This window comes from Neovison vison, chromosome 13, assembly GCF_020171115.1.
Source record: "Neovison vison isolate M4711 chromosome 13, ASM_NN_V1, whole genome shotgun sequence".
Classification (NCBI taxonomy): Eukaryota; Metazoa; Chordata; class Mammalia; order Carnivora; family Mustelidae; genus Neogale; species Neogale vison.
Genome location: NC_058103.1, coordinates 83,723,832 through 83,746,407, shown reverse-complemented (window position 1 = coordinate 83,746,407; position 22,576 = coordinate 83,723,832). Strand labels below are relative to the sequence as shown.

Genomic DNA, 22,576 nt, shown 5'->3' with positions numbered 1-22,576 from the left:
AGTCTCCCTGTAGATAGTATCTGAGCAATTCATGGTTGGATCTGTCTGTCATGCAAGGGCATTTGCTAGTTCATTTGTAAATAACCATATATCAGTTTTTTGTTTTTATTTTATTTTATTTTATTTATTTATTTTTTGGGGGGTACTAACAGGAATGAATATATTCTCTGACAGCACTGGCCCCCAAGAACGCAAGGGTTATCTGGCAGTGGGTTGTGCTGGTGGATGGGGAACTGTGTGGGGTGGCAAAGGTGACCAGGGTTGCTAAGTGCCAGAATGTTCTCAAAGTTCATATTTGAAGTTTTAGCATCAAATCCTATGCAAGAACAAATAACTATCACCTCACCAAGAAGCCAAGGGAAATGCAACTCTACTCCTACATTACCATGTTCCTTGTTTTCTACTGTTCTTTTTTTTTTTTTTTTAAGATTTACTTATTTATTTGAGGAGGGGGCAGAGAGAGAGAGGGAGAGAACCTCAACAGACTCCTTGCTGAGCATGGAGCCTGAGATGGGGCTCAATCCCATGACTCTGAGATCACAACCTGAGCCGAAATCAAGAGTTGATCACTTAACTGTGCCACCGAGGTGCCCCTCTATTCTGTTCTTTTAGTTTTTGCCGGAAACTTATGGTGTCCCCTCATTAGGGAGAAAAAAGATCAGTGTCCTCTCGTTCCCATATGATACTGGCTCCCTCAGTTCAGATTGAGAATCTGCTTTACTGAAGGTACTGGTTTCCAGTAGTAGAAAGAGAGAGGCAAAAGTTGGAGAAACTGAGGCAGAGACCAGGAGTGTGAAAGCAACTGAGATGTGGAGGTGAAGTGGAGGGATACAGCCGCAGAGAGAGGGGAAGAAGCCATGTCTCTCCACTGCTGTCCACAGTAACTGTGGCTGCTTGAGCTCTTCTCCAAAATGCCAGACACATGTTAGCAATTACAGAGATTTCCCCTGGGCAGAGCCTCCCGGGCGGTTCCCGGTCTCACCCTCCCCAGTGCATAATGGAATTAAATGCGACTCGGGGCAGTTCCAGTTCCTCGCAGTGGCTTAACGCTGCGGCAGTCATTAACACACACACCCCCCACCCCTACCCCCCCCCCCTTGGAAAGAAACGAGATTACAGGTCAGGGAAGGGTGGGCAGTCCTGTGGCGGCCTCTGATCATTCCCTGTGGGGGGCCTTCCCCATTCCTCGCTTAGTTTCCACGAAATTACCTACTGCTGCCAAAGTGGGTCCCCGGCTTTGGGTTTGTTATTTAGATTGACTTGGCCTCGGACCCTCTGAGGTTGATGTGCCACCACAAAATTATGCAGTGTCTAAGCCAGAAGGTTTTTCTCTGGCCTCTGTCACTGAAAGAGCCGGCTAACCACATCCTGAAGGTGGAAGGTGTAGGCACATGCTCCTTCCATGCCTGTCACCCTTTGGAGAAGGCAAGGTCAGTGCAGTCTCCCGACAATGGGGGTCTTACCTTACACGGGTGAGGGTCCACTCCATAGGTCTCCAACGTCTGTGCTTTTCTTAAAAAGTTCAGCTCTGATGTTGCTGGTGTTTGACCACTGGAATAAAGAAAATGAGATGATTTCAGGGTTTCTTGTTCTCAGGTAAACTCCCCATGAAGAAGCTTTCAGGGGCTGGCTCAGTCAGTTAAGTGTCTGACTCTTGATTTCAGCTCAGGTCATGAACTTGTGAGATCAAGCCCTGTGTTGGGCTCTGTGCTCAGTGAGGAGTCTGCCTGAAAGATTCTTTTTTTTTAGATTTTTTATTATTATTTATTTATTTGACAGACAGAGATCACAAGCAGGCAGAGAGGCAGGCAGAGAGAGAGGAGGAAGCAGGCTCCCTGCTGAGCAGAGAGCCCGATGTGGGGCTCAATCCCAGGACCCTGAGATCATGACCTGAGCCGAAGGCAGCGGCTTAACCCACTGAGCCGCCCAGGCGCCCCTGCCTGAAAGATTCTTGGCCTCCGTGCCTGCCTACTGAGCTCACTCAGGCTTTTTTTCTTTAAAAAATAAATAACTATTTATTTATTTATTTCAGGGTAAGTCTTACACTCCAGTTTTTCCATAGAGGGTGCTCCCTGCCCTGTTCAGGACCAACTTCCAAGACTCCTCTGTCTAGCATAAAAAAACTCAGATGTCTTCAGACCGAGGCTGACTACATAATGAATGCCGTGGGCCGAGTACAGACAGGAGGGAGTGGTGGGGACTATGGCAGACTGGAGAGGGCTACCTCATTGAATGAGGGCAGCTGCTCCTGAGCTCCAAGACTAGTCCTGTGGGAATGCAAGGCCCAGCGCTACTAGAGGTTAAAAGCACTGCTTTTAGAAGGAAGTCAGAGATACTGGTTTTTTATGTGCTATTTCACAATTTCAAGTACTACGGGAACAAACAAAACACACTTGTAGGCTGGCTGCAGGCCATGGGTTTCTTGTCTATGATCTGATCTTGACTGGAATACATAGGAAGGGCCTCTATATCTTGCTGTGGCTGCCACCCCTTTTCCTTTACCAAAAGGGAACATGGGAATGGAGGGTGAAGAGACAGCAGGAGACAATGCTGAGCTCCCCAGACGCCACAGTAGCTCTGTTTGTCTACAGGGTGATGACTATGAAAAGGAAACAATCAGGAAAAGGAAGAAAGCAGGCCTAGTGCCAAGCCATCTGAGGAGAGGGCCTTTGGCATCATTCCCTTCAGAGCTGCCTGGAATCTGGTGCCTTCCTGAGCCCGACATAGAACCAGTGGCAGGGTCCCCTCAGTGCCATCAGGGTCCAGAGCCCTTGTGAAGCAGACATACTCCTATGGACATTGGGTCAGTTTCACTGCAAGGAAGGGCAGGTTTGTCAAGTCAACCACTCTGATGGCTGGTGGGCAGGACTGAAAGTTGCTGATTTCTAAGGTCATTTTTTTTTTTTTTAAAGATTTTATTTATTTATTTGACAGAGAGAGACCACAAGTAGACGGAGAGGCAGGCAGAGAGAAAGGGAGAGAGGGAAGCAGGCTCTCTGCTCGGCAGGGAGCCCGATGTGGGACTCGATCCCAGGACCCTGAGAGCATGACCTGAGCCGAAGGCAGCGGCTTAACCCACTGAGCCACCCAGGCGCCCCTCTAAGGTCATTTTTTGTCCCAAGTCATATGATAGTGTAGGAAGACAAGGCCGAGCGGGCAGAAGCAGGCCAGATTCCCACTAGTGTCCCTTTGGAGAGATATCAATCAGCACATTTATGCTTGCTGTAAAATCTACCAAGAAATAAAGGGCACAGTCTGGGCCCTCCAGAAACTCAGGTTAGAGCTGGAGGAAGGAAATAGACACATTTTTACATAAGGAAGATGAGGCCAACCTGCACTAGCAGGCATTATGTTGACTGCAGATTTCCACACTAGCAGACCTGTGGCATGAAGAAGGTGTTTGGGAAATATCTGTGTGGCAGGGGCTCTGGACCCCAGAGGCAGCTGAGCATCACTGCCCCTTCCAGGGAGCTTCCTCATCCCCATTCTGGAAGCTGGGGGGGTCTTGTGGGCTTCATTCATTCCAGGAGTTGGCCCAAGCCTCCAGGGCCCTCAAAGTGGCCAAAATTTCCTGGGGGTTCCCCTGTCACCTACTAGGTTTCTGGATGACTGTACCCACTGCTCTGACATCAAAAACCCTCCTGTCAGTGCTTCTGGCTGTCCTAGCACATCCCTCATCTCTGCTTTGAATGAACCATGAAAGGTCCATGTGTATTCCAACCTTTACCACAAGGGGCCGCTATTTCCCTAACAATGATGGGAGGAGCCGGCCTGCTCAAGAAAGGCCACACCAGCCCTGGGACAGGTATGAGGAGTCGCTAGGATTCCACCTCTGAAAGGTGTCTCCATTCTCCTGGGAGAGTGGGAGCCAATGCAATATTAAGTTGAAGCTTAATATTAACATTAAAAATATCTCCCCCCGCCCTTGGGAATTAACCTGCCCCAGGAAGGTGGTTAAGCAAACATTCAATAAAATTTTTAAAAATTGTAACATACTAATATGATGGCATGTTTTATTTTACAGCAGTGCATTGTATATAGCCTTTTTCTCCATAGTTTATCAGTTTGGAGTATATGTGCTCTAGCATACCACACAAAGTGCTTACACAATATTGGTTTAAAAAAGAAAAAAAATTAGGGCACCTTGGGTGGCTCAGTTGGTTGGGCAACTGCTTTTGGCTCAGGTCATGATCCTGGGGTCCTGGGATCAAATCCCACATCGGGCTTCTTGCTCAGTAGGGAGCCTGCTTCTCCCTCTCCCACTGCCTATCATTCCCCGTTGTGCACACTCTCTCTCTCTCTCTGTCAAATAAATAAAATGTTAAAAAAAATTTTTAATAGTTTTTATTTTTTTAAAGATTTATTTATTTTAGAGAGAGTGCACGTGTGAGGGGGGAGGGGTAGAAGGGGAGAGGGAGAGAAGCAGACTCCCTGGGGCAGGCGGAGCCCAACATGGGGCTTGATCTCATGACCCTGAGGTCATGACCTGAGCTCAAATCAAGAGTGGAACACTTAACCTACTGAGCCACCCAGGCTCTATTGTGGTGGTGGTGGTGGTGTTTTAAATCAATCTCTGTAGAAAATCCTATATATATGGATGAAATACATTAATATTATTTAATGGAATTTGGCATATTCTGGGCAAACTAAGAATCTTCTGTGTAGGGCTGTGGGTTGAGTGAGGCAGTACTGAAGACACAGCCCCTGAACCGCATGCTCTCAGGGTACCCCCAGCATACATCAACCAGGCCAGCCCCGTGCAGTACCATCCACTGACCCAGAAGCCACCTGTCACGCTGCCACAGACTGAAGGTAGAGGCTTGCCCATTTTCACATGCCTCCTCTCATATGTTTTCTCTTCTGTGTTTTTCTTTTCCTTTTCCCTAGCCCATGCTTCTTCCCTCTCTCTCTTCATTTATCTTAGTGAAGCAGATCCCTTTCAGAGGCCAATCCTGCTCTGCTTTCCTTGTACTATAATGACAGTGTTGCCCTCAAGCCTCAGCCTGCACTACAGGGCTTGGGCTCGTGCTGTCAGTGGAATACTGAAAACGACACATCCCAGAGTCAGGAGGACTGGGTATGTGGGAGTGGAGGCTGCAACACAGGATTTGTTTGTCCAGGCTTTGTGTCTTTGTGTCAGGACACTGTGTCCTGAGCCTGAATAAGAGTCACGTACCTGAGTTCTGTCTTGTGAATCTCGGCAATCTTCCTTTCCAGCTTCTCTGAATGTTTTGGGAAAAACTGGAACTTGGAGCTGTAGCCTTCAGGGTGTTTCCCTGGGTCATAATCCCCAATCTCCGCTTGCAAAAGTAAAGCAGAGTAAAAACAGTTGTGGAGATAGGTAAAAAATCATCACTGGTAAACAATGAGAAATTAACACACAGAGCAAAAGGCAAAGCACACACCAAATTTCTAAGGAACAATGGGTCTTGAGCAAAGAAGTGGGGCAGACAGAGGAGAGGGCAGGCCCCTCAGAGGCATGCCTACCTTTGTTTGCCCAGGTGTGCACTGGGGGTTGCTGTCAAGCCTAAGCTAGAGACACTAGAGCCAAGCCTGTGTTCTGTGGTCACCACAAGTAAATACCCCAATAAAAGAGCAGAACGCTGTATCATCGTCTTGGATATTCAGCCTGGAGAGAAGGGCCTGGGATCAGTGCTCTTTGCGGCAGCACGGGAAACAGCTTGATTAGGAAGATAGCCAGGGGCCCGAGCCGGATTTGAAGTCTAAGCATCAGGTTTGAGGATTTTAGCAGGGACAGACTGCTGAACGAAACATGACCCAAACTCAGAACTCAACTCTCAGTTGAAATCGAATCTAATCAAGTGAATACATTTGAGTAAATATTCTTTCAGAGCTGACCAGTGTCAGGCGCCTTGGAGAGAACCTCAGAGTGGAAAGACTGGTTGAAACTGGCCATTGAGTTCTGGAGCACCAGGTTTCCTAGTTTTCTGCAAGGGGCAGGGCTTTCTCCACCCATTTAGAAAGATAGAGCTCATCCCTAAAGCTGCTGGGATCTCAGATCCGTGAGCTCTGCGGAGGGGAGGGTGCTAGGCCCATGGTGCTGCTCCCTACAGAGCCAGTCAGAACCCACCCCTTGCACAGGACGTGCTCCACAGGGAACATCATGCCTATGTTAGGAGAAAGTATGGTAAAAAGTGCCAGCTGCTTTGTGGTTATCTTTGCTCTTAGTGAGAACCACAACCAGGGCCCATGAGATATGTCAAGTGAGGAGTAAATATTAAGAGGAAAATGTGCCCTCCTGTCACAGCTGAATATTGTACTTGAGCACAAATCTACTCATTGTGCCTTCCAAATCACTTGGGAATTTCTGTCATTCAGCAAGAGACTAAAAGCTTGCCTGGGCCTATAGTCCAGAGTGACCTTGGACCACGGAGTCATTTATGATTTTATTTAGAAAGCTTCAAGTGGAAAACATCAATATTAGACATCAACTGTTTTTTTCAAAGGGAAAAAAAAATAAGGAAAAATTCAGTGTGGTCGTTAGGGTAAATCCAGTGGAAAGACTGGAGTTTAAAATCTCACTTAGGACCAACTTCTTTAAAAATGAAGGAGGCCTCTTTGGATAGCTTAGAGTTGGCAGGGACCTTATAGACTTGCTGTTTAGGTGCTTTTTAAAAACAGGAGTCTCAGAAGTCAAAGTTACAATAATGTGTGGACCTTTACATTCTTAATGCAGCTATGATATTTCTCTTAACAGAAGAGCTGTAGTTTCTTATTGGCAAGCATTTCTCAGGTTCTCTTTGCAAAGCAGCTTCCTGACATTCACAGATTGCCAATTAAAGGTTCAGATTCATTGACAGAAACTGATTTTAGTGCTGTGGTCCCGAACAATCTAGTGACAGTTTCAGGCCTAAAGACTAAGAGGAGTCTTGGAAGTGGCACTTAGGAGAGCCTGCACTTCTCAGAAGGAGAAGGCATCACATACATGAAGTGTGCACACATTTCCAGCTGTTTTGCAAAACAAAACAAAACACCAGTTGGCATCAGCTGATACAGATTCAACTCTGCCTTACTAGGATGCTAGGAAATGTGTCTGTTATTTGTAAGCATTCCAACTTGACCACTCTGAATGGAAAGGTCTCCGAAAGGGACACCAGTATTCCAAGACAGTTCACACCTTCGAGATATGCATGAAAGGCTACGAAAAAATGTATCCAGATGACTCTCCAGAGTCTCAGTAACTCTACCAACCAAGGGTGGAGGAAACCCCAGACAGAGTCCCAGTGGTCCAAAGGTGCTGGCAGAAAGACCCGAGGCACAAGTATAGGGTTGAGTGGTTGGAGCTTTCTGGACCTAGGGAGTCCAGGCAAAACCCTCCCACTCACACTCTGCTTCAGGTAAGATACTATTTATATCCAAGAAGTAGTCATCTGTGGAAACTGAAAATAATCAGTACTTAGCATGAAAAGCAAATTCATCTTGTCAAAAGTCATTACCTTGAAGGATGTAAGCTGCTAACAAGGCAGCGTCTGATGTTTTACAGAGGAGGCGTCCATGGTAGAGATCCCTTTTGATCTGTAGGAAGACTAAGTACCTGGAGAGAAAACAGAGGCTGAACTAGAAAGGATTTCTCTGATGGCTTTAAAGACATAAGGATGGAATATGAGCCTATCAAAATTCTCATCAGGGCGCTTTTTTACTACATTAAAATAAACTTAAAATGTACCACAGAACAAATGTATTTTCCATTTTCCTGAAGACTTTTAAGTGCTTTGCCCCAAACTGATTTGGGGTTCAATTCAAAACAACCTGTCGGTTTCCTTCACTAGCTCAAGACAGAATTGGTGCTTTCTGGCAAAAGCACTGTGCCCCACCCCAGTGCTGGGTTTTGGAAGGAGCCAGCCGTGGCCCCTTCAGTGCTAAAAAAGAAACCTGTGTCAGCAGAGAGGGGCCAACTGGTCCTCGCGCTGTCTTGGATTCCGGCTGATGTTTCTTCCTAAGAAGCAGAACAGCGGGTGAAGGAACCAGTCCAAGGAGGAGTTCCGCCTCAGCCTGCCAAGACACCCTGCCCAAGTGTGGCAGGGCCTTCAGTTATTGGCAGAGCTCAACCGGACCTCTCAGAATCTAAATAAGGTGTAGAAAGGGGCACCCGTGAAGGAAGCAAAGAAACTTGCGGCTAGGGTTTCTTCCAACAGAGAAAGCTCTCACCTGCGATGGAAACAGGACAACAAGAGTAACAGCTAATAGTAGCCAATACGTATCGAGCACTTCTGATCTGCCAGTTCAGGGGTTATGCACTTTCTGTGCACTATCTCATCTTATTCTCACCTAAGACTTTGAAAAAGGTCCTATCATCCCCCCATTCTTAAAATATTTAATTCCAGTATAACATACAGTATCTGAGGGTTAAGTGATTTTTCTCACCGCACACAACTGGGAAGTGGCAGAGCCAGGATTTGAGTTCGGGACTCTGAGACTCCCTTTTGTTGGCTCTTTGTCACTATGCTGTAGTAACTTCTTCCAAGTTCCACAAGGAATTGTAACTTCTTCCAAGTTCCACAAGGAATTGGGTGGACCCTGTCACAGTGGAATGGAATTGTTGCCTCTATTTTTAAATGTCTTTACAAGGAGTAGGTCTCTGATGTCAAAACATTACAGGTGCCCTGAGAAGAGCAAACACCCTTAAGTGTGTCACCTACTACAGTGATGCCTTGTCCTGGGGCATCTGTGGTGATTTAGAAATATGCCCACAGATTCTCTGATACTCCTCATTTATGGAAGTAGAACTTAATTCTCTCCCTTTGTACATGGGTTGGACTTAGTGACTTGCTTCTAACAAACAGAATGAAACAGAAGCAATAGTGTCTAACATCTGAGACTAGGTCATAAAGAAGTGAATCCTCCAGTCAGACCTTCAGAGGACTGCAAGCCCATGGAAGACCCTGAGCCAGAGCCACCCAGCTACGCCTCTCCTGAATTCCTTACCTACAGAAATGGAGCGATAATAAATGCTTATCATTTTAAGCCAAGTTTTGTGGCATTCTGTTAGCCATAGATAACCGTAGAATCCCTGTGGAAGTAATGGAAATATAAAATTCCCCTAAACTCAAACAGTCTGAACCAAAAAGAAGTTGGGCCCCCCCTGGACAACTAGAGGTTTCCACTGCTTCTGTTTTCAGGCTAAACAATAATACAGAGGATTCTGTGCCCATTTGGTCCCGTGAAAATGCTCAAAAGAAAGAGGACCACTGACCATGTAACTTCTGGGGTGGGGAGAGGTACCAACAGGTGACTACTGATTCAAGTAATTAACAAATGCAGGAGCAATTAAACCTTCTCTCCTAAGACTCTGATATTCAAATTGTGGCCCACAAATCAGGGGGGTCAGCATCATCTGGGAGCTTGTTGGAAATGGAGAATATTAGGCCCATCCTGGACCTACTGAATCATTTTAACAATATCCCCAGGTGACTTTAATATATAAAGTTTGAGAAGCACTGTCCTAAGAATATTTGAAAGCACCCATCTAACCACATCAGGAGGGACTGCTCTCCCCAAACCAATGGGAAGGTGAGTAATCTCATCTGAAAGTTGCTAAGAACTGCGCTCCTCACTACCAACCACCACCACCAGCAGCAGCAACCCTGCTCTGCCCCAGTGTTTGCTATGAAAAACTGAAAGAAAAAGACATCATGTAGAGTGAATAATTAAGATGGGTCTACCAGATTTACAGGTCTTCACTCTGCTTCCCACAGTAAGAATGCCACACCTCCCTATGGGAGAGAGGGAAGGAGGGGGAGAGCAAAGCTGTTAGGAGAAGGGAGGGGGAGAGAGGGAGGAGGGAGTGCTTCTTTGCTCCTACCTTCCACAGGCTTTGGCAGGATGTGGAAGCCAACTTTTATCCCTTACTCACTGATCATTCCCTGGGCCTGAGTTCATATATCACTCCTGTACCTCTCTGTCTGTGTCCCCAATTCAGGGACAGCACATATTGGACTAAAGGAGATATTGAAAAGGGACAACAAGGCTCTGGGCCGTGATTCTCAGTGTGGCAGTGAGGAGAATGCCCCCTGGGGGGAGCATGTCAGAATCTGTGTGTGTCTCCTGGGTTTGAAAAAGCCCTGCTGGACCTTCTGATCTACTCCCTTCCCACCCAGAAGGGACAAACTCCTCCTGACACTGAGAACCATTGTCTTTATGAGGAATCTTTATTTATTTTTTTAAATTTTATTTATTTGACAGAGAGAGAGCACAAGTAGGTGGAGCAGCAGGTAGAGGAAGAGGAAGAAGCAGGCTCTCCGCTGAGGAGCCCGACTCAACTTGGGGCTCGATCCCAGGACCCCGGGATCATGACCTGAGCTAAAGGCAAATGCAAACGCTAGACAGACTGCACCATGGCACCCCATGAGGCATCTTTATTGATGGGTGCATGGTCGGTGCCTCAGTGAGCTGGGAAGTATACAGGTTTCCACTACTGAGTGGGGATTCTTCAGACTAATGGAGGTAGGACAGCTACCGGGGGTGGGGTGGGGGGTCAAGGTAAGACCACGGGAATACTGCCGGGCAATGGTACAGCAACTGCTGGGAAAGAGGGGACAAGTCAACCTCCTAAAAAACAAAGCACAGCTTTTGAAGTCAAGAAGAAGGGAGCTCATGAAAGAATCGGCCGTCAGCTTCAGGGGACAGAGCTGTACTAGGTCCCCCTCCCTTTTCTGCCACAGTGACGTTCATCAAGCTTCATGTTTTGTTCACTGAAAGAGGTAACCAATGTGTCGCTGTTGTTGGACATGAGAATGTATTCCACATGACTCGTAGCATCCCTAGACCTATTCTCAAGAGAACGTGACATAGTCTCCCCTGCCACACATGGGTCTAAGGAAGACTATCCCGTTGCCTAGACACTGCCACTTTGTTACCGGGGAAGAGATCTGCCTGCCAGGGCTACCCAGCCCAGCCAGCTCTAGGTGAGCAAGCTAGATGGGTTACCCCACCTCAGAACCTGCGAATAGGAGTGAAAGAGCCTAATTCTCTCCTATGTGAGGCAACAGAAGACCGGACATGTAGAGTAACTTGTCTGAGGTGATAAACAGTGACCAGAATCAAGGAAGGCCTCCCGACTCAGGGGCTAATGCTTTTTCTACCTCCATGATAATTCGGCTAGTTATTAGAGAGAGAGGGGTCCTAAATCAAGTGAAGAGAACTCTGTCACTGGAGAGAAATTCTCATTGGAACCAAAGAAGTAATTAGCCTTAGACCAGATTTGAGACAACAGCTTATTCCTTAGGACACTTCTTTGGGTAAATTTTGCCAATCTCTTCCTGGCCTCATCTCCATTTTTGTTTTAATGCCAATGTTGTCCTAAATTAATGGAAGTATGAAATGGGACTATCCGAAGGCAGAGGAAGTGAAAATCTAAAAAGACAGCCAAGGAAAACCTGTCTTTCTGTGACATGGACGTCTCTCCAAGGTGTTGGCTGTGTACTGTGCTTTCTGATATCAGAGGGTGGAGATGAATCCACAGATGGTTCCAGAATTAAAGGTTCTGACCTCTGGAAAGAACTGGTATCTCTTGAAGAGTTTCTCCAAAGAGTTCTTACTTCGGTCCTGGACTTTCCTTCATCAGATTCTTTGTCCCTGGCTTCCTCTATAATCTTATAGTCATCTCCTTGCAGTCAGAGATGTTTTTCAAATTTACTTTTAATATTCTAGAGACCCTGTACATCTTACGCCTAGCTCCCCTACTCACCCTCCCTCCCACGCATCATCCATCCATCCATCTATCCATCCACTTCTGAGCACTTACACGAGCCAGGCACTGCCACAGGTGCTGGGAATATAGAAGGGAACAAAACAGAACCCCTGCTCTTACGGAGCTTACATTCCAGCAGAGAGAGACAGACAATAACAAAACAAAGTAATAATGATTTACTGAATGCCTGTTGGCAGCCACACATTGTACTGTAGTTTGTTGTAACTAGGCTCCACACCCAATGTGAGCTCAAACTCAAGACTCTGAGATCAAGAGTCGCACGCCATACTGAGTGAGCCAGCCAGGGTCCCCCACACCATGCTGTTTAACATGCACCCTCTCCCGCAGTCCTCACCCTGACTCTGGGAGGTGACTACTGGTTTTTTTCCTCTGCTTCATAGATGAGGACACTCACTGATTTGAGAGACTGTCCCTTGCCTTGTCTCACCAGTTAGTTAAAGAACCTGGAATCTGAACCCAGCTCTTTTCAACATGTTAGTCTGGGGTCAGCACGCTACGGCCTGCCAGAGTTTCCAGGGAAATAAAACAAATTTCCCTGGAATGCAGCCATACTCACCCATTTAGGAGTCTCCGGCTGCGTTCGCACTGCAAAGGCAGGGCTGAGGAGTTGGGCCAGAGACCATATGGTGCACAAAGTCTAAAATACTGACTCTCTGGCCTTTTATAGAAAATGCTGACCAGGCCATCTTAGCCTACGGTAGGCTCAACTGATGTTCATCGAAGGAACTTATGACCCATAAACTCCACTTGTTCTTGCATTTTACCTGGTCATTCTATTCATATTTTTTGTGAGCAGCCCCACTCAAACATGTGTCAGGCAGTTTGTTTCCTTAGAAGGTGGGGGCCCATTTGCACTCAGTTTCCTTCTACTATTTGATCTTTCCAAGAGTTCACACACCTGCGGTCCCTGTTAACCGCCAAATCTGGAGCCTAATCCCCGTTTTCTCTGCCTTGTCTCTAGTTCAGACAAGGAAATCTATTTATTACTTTAAAAAATGACAAAAGAGATTAATCAGGATTTGGCAACTAAATTTATCATCTGGAGAGAGTCCAAGAGATAAATGGAAGCACAGTGCTTTATGCCTTATTTCATCCCCTCCTCTCAGTCTGGCTTTATGGAAATAGCTGAGACGGCATGGAAATTTAGGACCGATGTTGCTAGGAAAAAACACACTGACAGCTAAATTAGTTTGGCAGGAAGGTGGCATGAAGGGTTCCAAGCCAGGAATGAATTATGGGTGTTGAGTGAGGCTGGGGCAGGTACCCGCTCTCTCAAGATCAGCAGGGAAATGAACGAGCAGAAAGACTCAGCTAATTCCAAGGCCTCCACAGAATGGCCAAATCAGGCCAAGGCACCCTGCACTTCACAGCCCCAGCAATGCTTGGAAAATGCATCTGGGGAAGGAGGGCTGGTGAGGTGGACAGCGAGGGGAGAATAGTCGAGGATGAGGATGCTCAGCACAGATGTATGCAGAAGGGGGAGGCGCTCACACCCTTGCTGGTGTCTTTGAAGCTTGCTGACCTGGAGAGAGGCCTGGCCGTGGTCCTGGTGCTGCGCCACCAGGACTTGGATGACTGATTGCCTGGGATAGCTTTTTCTCTGAGCCCTCAAAAGTTAGCTGCTTAAGTGGTAGGACTCTAGCTGGTGGGGGAAAAGGACAGAGAAGGAGCGGGAAGTCTCAGAAGAGGAGCGCCTTTCCACCTCAACAAAGGAGAGAAGCCAGAGCTAACTGTACCCGTGCCCTGTGCAGAGCCCTTGGGGGTCCAAGCCAAGGACCATGGACTCCATCTGGCAGCCTCTGCTGGGCACAAGGCTTGCCCAGGGCCATGGGGGTGTGTATCACAAAGTCCAAGACCTTCGGGTAGTGGTCAGTTCTCCCGACAATTCTGTGCAGGAGCTGTTACTCTCCTCATTTTATCAATAAGGGATCTGAAGGTCAGGCAAGTTACATATCTTAGGTCCAAGGCCACAGAGACGAGAGATAACAGAAATAGGCTCAGAGCTTCTGGGTCTCTGCTGCCTCTGGATAGGAGAGTCTATTAGTGTCATGGAGGAACACCTGATTTAGAAAATTCTATGTTAAGAGCTCCCCCTAAGGGCCAAGATAACCACATATTTTTACCCTTTAATCGAATCAGAAAGCCGAGTGCCACTGAGCTGTTAGAATCATCCCTGTCACCCTCGCTGCTGGTTGAGTGAGGTGGAGACTGGGCGATCCCGAGGTGTGGGGTTGGGAGGCAAGGTGCTAGGTTCGTCCAAACATGTGGACAGCAGTGTGGCCTTCTGGGTCTGCCTTGGCATCATCTTCTCTCGGGGTGCAGGGAAGCAGGTAGGAGGGATAGGGACAGGCTCAGAGTGAGGATCGGACTCTGAAGGTCCCGAGCAGGGTGGGCTCGTGCTCCTAAAACCGCACAGTTGCTCCTGTAATTGGATGAGCAAAGTGGGAGCCCCATCCACTTCCGTGCAGGTGAGCAGAACCTGCCATTTCCATGCCCAGTAAGGAGAATGAACACACCTCGCTGACCTCAGAGCTTCAAAGGTGTTGCCAGTGCGCTGTCCCCAGTATCCCGAAGAAACAACCTTCCTCATCCTTCTGACGGTACCACCAATTCTCCCCAGACTCCTACTGGGGCCCATGTGAAGAAGCCTCTTTTCCTCCCTGTCCCACTTCTTTGCTTTCTTTGCACTACTTAGCCCCGTTTCTTGCCCTCTTCTCTCCCCATTTCCTCGTTTTCCTTCTCTGAGAAACTGTAGCTCCTTTTATCTGACATAAGCTAGTGGCATACTCTTCGGAAGAGGAAGCGAATATAAATCTGTATTCCTCCTTCCCTCTTCTTTCCTCTCTTTGGAATTCTCCCAAGCAGCTAAGGATCTGGAAGGAAACAGCAAAGACTTAGAGGACAGAGTCTCTAACTGGCCATGGCTTCATCCCAGTCTCCGCAGTCTCCCAGGTTTTAGGGGGAGCAGGGAGCCGGCAGCCGGCAGAGCTCTCTCTTCCTCGGCTCTAGGCTTCCCTGGCCTCGCTCTTGCTCTGGGGCCCTGCCCTCTCCAAGGTAACACCACCATTCTGCAGATATCAAAATTAGGTATTTCTAATATAAAAATTAGGGGTCCCTGGTACAGAGCAAGATGTCTGAGGCAAGACTTTGAGAGTGAATTTGTCTCAGATATACAAAACCCTGGGGAAGTTTTGAAGCGCCTACTCTTTGACCCTCTTGTAGGATGACATGGGCCCGGAAGCTCTTTCTCATCCTCAGGTGGTGCTGGATGAAACAGGATTCATTCCACGCAGCTGTCTGCCCGCCACAGAACACGGCCCCCACAAGGAAGAGTCCATCACGGACCGGATCCCTCAGCACACTGGAGTTTATCCACGTGGATTTATAATCTTCAGTATTTGCTGGCTTCTTCTGTAGTGTCCTGCTTTAGCATTTCCCAAGTACATGAGGCCACTGGAGTCTATTTCAAGCACCTGCCGCCCCCCAAAAAAAGCAACCCACCCTCTCCAAAAACATCCACAGGGGCCACATCCTTGGTAAGAGAAAAAAAACTTTTGATTAATTAATAACTCCAGGTCCCTTTTGTAGGTGACCAGTTTAAATGAAGTATTCACACTCAAAGGAAAGCTCACTCTGTTCCAGTTCTATTGAGTGGGTGAGCAAAGAAAGCATGTGGAAACGAAACACAGAAGTAAGGTTCTATTTAGGAAGATTCCTTCCTTCTAAGAGTGAGAAGTTTCCAAAATAGAGGCTCTGAGAGGCTCCAGTCCCTCTTTCCCATCCTCTCCACAGGTCTCTGTGGCTGTGGGAAGTTCAGCCTTACCTGGTTATCTCCTCCTTCAGAGCAGCAGGATCCGCGGGGTAAAACTTCACGCGGAAACACATGGTGAACGGAGGCTGGGCTGTGGAGACAGAGGCGTGCCCGTCTCAGGAAAGACCCTTCCCAGAGTATCACTGGGCTTCCCTCCCAACTGGGATGCACGGGCTCCTGAACCATCATGAGAAAATCCTCACAGGTTTAGGGCCAGCTTACATGGGAAATGGTGAACAATTACCAAGACTTACTGAACTCGGGAGGTTTCATCCCCCAACCCCCTGCCCCCACCCAGGGGTAGGCTTCCCACCTTTTCAGGAGGAAGACTTACATCTCAATTGCTTCACCACAGACTTTGTAAACTCCAACCAATGCTGCAACAGAGAACACAGGACGAGAAAACCCGAATGAGAAGCGGCGTCCAATATACCTTGTTGTACCCACTTGAGAGAACTGGACAGATCAAAGCCCAGGGCGAAAGCCTCCCCAAAGCTTGTGATATGTAGGCTTGGAGAATAGAGAGTGATAGGGTTTTTGGAAGTAAGCCCCCTATGGAACCAGCTGTGAAGGGGGAAGAGTTCCAGCTTTACATGCCATTTCCGGGCTTGCCTGGCAATGCTGCCTTCCAAAGCAGGGTGCCAGAGTTCCTAGCCACATTCCCGGCACACCAGCAGGCACAAGCGAATGCACGTATGTGTGATGGGGACAAAGCCCCGCCTGTCTTGAGCAAGGAGATGCCAACGTTAGTGGGTTGTGTGTGTTCATGTTATGTGCCAGCTTTTTGAAGGGGCAGGGCTTTTGGGGGGGCAGGGGTGGGCAGGGGGGATAGAGGCTATTGGTCGGGGCTATAGAAAGTGTCAACAGGTGGAAGTTCATCAGTGGTGAGAAGGCAGGAATGGCTGGTGCACACTCTTGTCTTTGTTTGAACAGCATATTGCCATCCCCTGTGTTAGGGCATACATACTCAGATTCCTTGGCATCTGGGGATGTTTAAAGTCTCAGTCTCATAAGATAACTAACCACAACTAATGTGTAGGAAAGTATCGTTTTCCCCCCTGGATTTTTGTAGGGGCAGGGCATAGTAGCAATACCTTTTTTCCCATGGTACTTAACGTTTGCAGGAAGGAAGCAACGAGATCATTCTGTAACTGTTTCCCAGTTCTACATGAATGCTTTATAAAGTCCATTATTGATGTTTGTTGCTTTTATGCTAATCAGGAAATCTGAGAGTTTGCAGAGAGCTACAACTGCTGTTACTTGGGATTGGATTATGTGGAAGTAGACTGAAACCATCAGCCATAAGCTCTGTGAAGGCAGAAAACTGTCAGCCGCTGGCCCCTTGAACAGTGTTTGAGACACGGCTGCCAAACGGACAAAGGAAGCCGGTCCGTGCTGGGTCCACATCTCCCTCTTTTCTGGCTACTTCCATTTAGTGTAACATCTTGGCTGAATCCTCCCTCTGGCAGGAAAGCAGCCAGGGCGGTGCAGACAGCATCCTGGCCTCCTGCGATTCCCAGCTCTCACCTTCTGGGCTGGGCTGTGGGTCACACAGCTAATGGACCCACTAAGAGCCAGTTCTTCCGTCAGCTCCACATGGATAATCTGGGCTGACATTCTGCTCTCTTGCTTCCTCTGATCTGAGTTCCCACGAGGCTGGCAACTCATTATAGCCACTCAATGTGGTTAAGAGGTTCTTCTCACATTACATGGCCCACTGTGGCTTGGCTTCACAGGGAAGCAAAGGCAAGAGATGAAATTGCACGGAAACAAGTGGGGTTCGAGGCTGAGCCTGTGAAGGCGGAGGAGGTCTGTCTGATCAGAGCACATCGGAATCGTGTGCTGCGAGGAGAACGCAGCGAGTGTCTGGGTCTCAGTAAACAGAACGCCCCCAGGCACATAACTGATAGGTTAAAATCAATAAACCGTGGAAGACCGAAACTACAAGGAAAGTCTGTGAGAAGCACTCTCAACAGAAGGCAGGTGGAGCTGAACAACAAAACGTCTAGTCCCCTTGGCCAGGGCAGAGGAGGACTTCAGTCTGCCCCGCAGTGAGAGCTCAAGAAGGGAGAGGCTGGAGGAGATACGAGAGGGGTGTGAGGGGAGGGGACAGCTGTCACAGCTTGTCCAGGAGATTTTAAGGGTCTGACAGAGAAATTGAGAGAAATCAGGATCCCAAAAGGAAAGTGATGCCACAGTTACCTTTTACGGTGGTCTGGCTGAATCTGGGTCCCACAATCACTAGCAGACTGATAACACGAGACTGGGGACGAAGGGTCAGGAGAAGAGGAAAGAAAGAGGGGAGTTTCCATCTGTATTTGGGCCACTGGGCCACTGGGGCACGATCTGGAGGCTCTGGAGGCTGGAAGGGGTGCCTCCAGTTTGAAAGGAGAGGCTGAGAGCAGGGTGGGGCCCTGGGCCTGAGCCAGCAACAGGGGAGAGGGGAGAGAGGGCAGCTCCTCCAGGAAGGACTGGGAGAGTTCCCAGACCCCATGGGGCACCTGTGCAGAGCAGGCAGTAAGGGGGCGGATGTGAGCTTGGGTTCTGGTGCCTCAGGGGAACCTAAGGGAGCGGGGAGCTCATCCACTCCATCTCTACCACGAGTAGATAGATCTAGGGTGACAATTTCCCCACAATTCTGAAGCACCTTTCCAAGCCCCTCCACTTTCCTTAAACCCTCAGTATAGTGACACAGCTTCAGAAACTATCAGGTATGAATTCAGCTGGAACCTTAGGACCCACACAGAGTCTGGCATGAGATAGCTCCGAGTTGGAGACTGGCAGGCCATATGCCTTGGGCAAGTGACTACTTAACCTGAGATTTTATTTCCTCATCCAGAGAATGGCTATTTGACTTGCTATTTGACTCATCTCATTTGTGTAAGGATTAAGGAACAGATGTGAAGCTTTTAGCTTCGTGCCTGATACAACTCAGTGCTCAACATACATGGGCTAAAAGACGTCACAAACCTGAAAAACTAGGTTTGTGCTCAGTGCACAGTTCAGCACATGGTAGCCACTCTGTACATGTTTCTTTCTCCTTTTTCCATTTCCTTCTAGTTTTCTATCTCCTCCTGCTTTTAATCTTGATCCCCTCCATGTACTCTCTTACTCTTCTCAAGCACATTTTGACCTAACTAGAAAATAACGGTATGTTTTGTCCCTTTTTCTTCATAAGCCACTCTCTTTAGGAGATGGAGAGAACTTGGGGTAACCGGCCTTCCTTCTTAAGAAACAGCTCAGACCAAAAAAATAAACAATAAGAAACTCTCTTGTAAAAAGCATAAATGGACACCTATACCATGTGAGGACATGTGGCTTCTTGGTGTCATGGCTCTTTTGGGGTCTTATACTCCGTTCCAGAGCTGAGGAAAGTACATATGTCAAGACCATGGAGACTTCATCGGGCAAAGGGCAGTTCAGGCTCTGGAAAGAGAGTTGGACGACATCTGGAGAGCCAGAGCAGGGAGGAAACAGGTGAGGGGAGAGGAAGCTGAGGGGGAAGGCTGGGGTCTGGGGGTGATGGACCTGTTCTCATCTCTGTCTGGAGGGAGCCCCGTGCCTGTAGAGCAGAACAAGAACCACAGCATTGGCAGGGTGCTCAGAGGCCTATGTCAGTTGGGCTCTATCTCTGTGCTGCCCAAACTGGGGAAAGGTGAGGCCCTTCGTAACCAGAACTATGTGCTTCAGCTCATTTATTAGAAAGCAGATGCGAGAAGCTCAGCCTGTGACCTGTGCTCAAAGACAAGAATGCCAGCTGGCCAGCTTTGGGCAGATCACATCAGCCCTCCAGGCTGCCATCTCAGCATCCGTGAAACGACAGGCCACACTAGCTGAGCTCTGCCAAGGTGGCTTCCTGATCTCATTACATGATCTGAAGAGGTGACACCCAACTGCAGGGCCCGGGTGGCCCCTGATACCTGAGGCTAAACTCAAGAGTGCTCCTGGCGGTTCAAGGCCTCAGGCTACTGACCAACCGTCTTCTCCATGTGTGCTTTGAATATTGACTTACCCGCTGCTTATCTGGGTCCACAAAGCGGATCCCAAAGTAGTCTTTCTCGAGAAGGTTCAGGTGGTGGCAAAGAAGGTCAAACAGGTACTGGCCTTTGGCATCTCTCTGCAAAGCAAGCAAGCTTCATTGAGAAAACAATAGGGCTTCTTCAGTGTAACTCTGTTTTGGTTGCCATTAAAAATCATTCAGGGGTGCCTGGCTGGCTCAGTTGGTAGAGCATGAGACTCTTGATCTCTGGGTCGTGAGTTCAAGCCCCACACTGGGCCTAGAGATTACGATCAAGTGTACTTAAAAAAATCGTAAGTTGGATGAGGGTATGAAGAGAGCACATGTCTATAACCGCATCCTCCATACTGTAATGCACTAGACAGTCTCGAGTTCCGAGGCTTTTTGCACCTAGAAGGAGCCCAAGAATGCTTCATTCCACAAAGATGTCACAGAAGTCAGAGGAGAGTCAGGTAGCCCAGTTCCAATCTCAAATGCATGAAGCTTTCCAGAACTCACAGGAGTGGGGCAAGTCAGTGTGGGACACACCGAGGCCAGCAGGCCCTGCCTCTAACGTAGATCCTGAATCCACCCACTTGTCTCCGTCCCCATTACCAACCCCAAGGTCAAGACACCACCATCTCTCAACACCCTCTCTCCCCACAGCAAACAACGTGACCAGAATTTAGACATGGGGCATTTTATTGCTGAATATGTAACACAGGCATACGGATGTATTCGACCGTACGAAAGGATACACTACAAAGAGTAGTCTCCCTTCCACCCTGGTCACCCTGTGCCTCAGTTCCCCTTCCCAGAAGCGACCCATGACCAACTCCTTGTGGATCCCTAATGTGGGACTGTATACACGAGCAAGCCTATTTACAGATACATCACTTTTTAAAATACAGTGGCAACATAGTTTATGCTGTATTCTATTTCTTGTTTTTTTTCCTCCTTAGCATCCCTTGCGAATCCTTCCCTGGCAGTACATACAGACAGGCCGCGTGGTTTTTAAAAGCTGCAGACAATAGGATGAACCCACACTACTTACCCAGCTCCGTATTCAGGGAACGCCTTTCTAATCTGCTATTACAAACAATGTGGCCCTGAGCACACAGTGATCTTTAATTAGGTCACCGCTCTTGCTTAAGACTGTCAATGGCTTCCCATTGCTTTCAGAATAAAACCTAAATTCCAACCATGGCCTCCAAGGCTCTACACACCCTAGCTCATGCCTCCCACGAACTCCTCCCGAATCGTTATCCTCACGGCTCCCTCGCCATGGCATCTCTCCCTCATGCCTCAAAGCTTTCGGCTCCTGGGGTCTGTGTACGCCTTCTGCCTGAACCGCCCCTCCTCCAGCTCTTCCGGGGGTGGGGGTGGGGGTGGGGGGGCGGCGCACGCTCTTCTCTAGAGGGTAGACATTCTCAAATGTCCTCTCTGCAGAGGTCTTTCCCCTACCGAAGGGCCCCTCCCAATTATGATCCGCTTATCCTGTTTATTCCCTTCCTGGGACTTAACACAGTCTGTAGTTACCTTGTTGATTTGTTTACTTGGGGTTTTTTTCCTGCAGGCTCCCTTTCTATACAGCAATTTTCATGAAGGCAGGAGCCCTCCCGCAGCACTTAGCACAGGTCCTGGCCTACCGCAGCTGGGTCCTCAGTAATTAGTCACTGAATAAGCAAACGACTGAAGGGATAGAAGGTGGAGGGTTGGCTAAAAGTTTTCATAAATTAGGAAATTAGGCCATTTCTAAACCTTTATCATCTCCTTCAGAGACCAGCATCGGTATTTGGGATGAGCTGGGAGGAGGGTGGCTTGTGGAAAGCCGTCTGAGTTATCTGGAGCTCTGTAAGACGGCAGTCTCTGGGCCTGTCCCCTGTGGTCTCTGCAGCTCAGTGGAGATGATCACCTCTGGGGGGACTGTGTCTCATTTGCATCCAAAAGCAAGGTTGACTTCTAAAATCCAACGTATCTCACCCTCATGAAGCCCTAGGGGCCTGGTGCTGCTCCAAGAATGGGCAGACCTTTCCGACCTCCACAAAAGGTTTTACACCTCACCACTTCCCTGTCGGCCGGCTCACCCTACACTTTCCAAGGAGAACTAGGGCAGGACAGCTGATCTCTCAGCAAATATCTTAAGAGGCTTATCCTTGCAGGATTGGAAGGATGAGTGAGTAGGCAGCTCAAGTAAGGGAAGCAGCGCCATGAGGGCACCTGGCCTTCCTCTCTTGCTGGCCCCACGCTCCCTCTCAGCACGACCCCAAGGCAGCTGCCCCTATCCTTACACCCTTTATCTCCCACCAGAAAGAGCTACTCTCGGGGGCAGACTTGTTACAAACCATGCAGGGACTTCTGGGCAGGTTTTGCAAAAGACTCCATCAACAACTGTCTCTTTGGGCAGGGACTGCCAACTATTTCCTCACTGATACCCCAGAGTGTGGGAAGAGCTTAAACTCTTCTGTAAGGTTCTTCCGGGAGCAGAGGAAATATGTTTAACTCTATTCCATGCAGCATGTCCTGTATTATTATCTCCCCCCCCCCAGCTACTGGACTGGAATATTAAGAACCAGTTGCATATTGTGAATATTTTTCTCTAAAAATTTTGCCTTGTATCGAGGGGGCTACTTCATGGTGATCAGTAGGGTGAGTTTTCATGGCTGACGTAGTTCACTTCCGTCCCTACAACAACTGTATTAGCAGGAGCCTGGGGTAGCCATGGGGAATCTGTGCTTGTGGGAGAGAAATCACGAGAACTTTTAATGAGAATCATGTCTTCCATAAAAGTATTTTTTGATGAATAAAAATATGAATATATTCCATAAAAATACTTTTCATTTTCAGGAGCTGGCAGCTCGGATACACTCATAGGGACCTGAGCTAGCGAGAACTTTATATTTGATAGATCCAAACTCAGAGATCTCCCACTTCACAGGAAGAAAAAGCAAACATGGCTTTTCTCATCAGATTGTTATGAGAAAAGAAAAAAAAAATTCCATTATACTCCCCTTATATCAATAGAAAAGGATCTTTT

The 22,576-nt window shown here is 48.1% G+C and overlaps 1 protein-coding gene and 1 non-coding gene across 5 annotated transcripts in view; one reads left to right on the top strand and one right to left on the bottom strand.

The window, feature by feature from the left end:
* FRMD5 (FERM domain containing 5) overlaps positions 1 to 22,576 on the bottom strand; it is a 310,939-nt gene that overhangs the window by 24,610 nt on the left and 263,753 nt on the right. For all 4 annotated transcript variants that reach the window (XM_044231259.1, XM_044231260.1, XM_044231256.1 and 1 more), the window contains exons 2-7: positions 19,555 to 19,659; positions 15,877 to 15,919; positions 15,555 to 15,633; positions 7,458 to 7,555; positions 5,177 to 5,300; positions 1,464 to 1,551 (exon numbers count right to left, since the gene is read on the bottom strand). In XM_044231259.1, the coding sequence (XP_044087194.1) occupies positions 1,464 to 1,551; positions 5,177 to 5,300; positions 7,458 to 7,555; positions 15,555 to 15,633; positions 15,877 to 15,919; positions 19,555 to 19,659 (537 nt within the window). The remainder of the gene's footprint in view (positions 1 to 1,463; positions 1,552 to 5,176; positions 5,301 to 7,457; positions 7,556 to 15,554; positions 15,634 to 15,876; positions 15,920 to 19,554; positions 19,660 to 22,576) is intronic.
* On the top strand, positions 19,748 to 19,820 carry TRNAK-CUU. Its single transcript has one exon. It is a non-coding gene; the product is annotated as a tRNA-Lys (tRNA).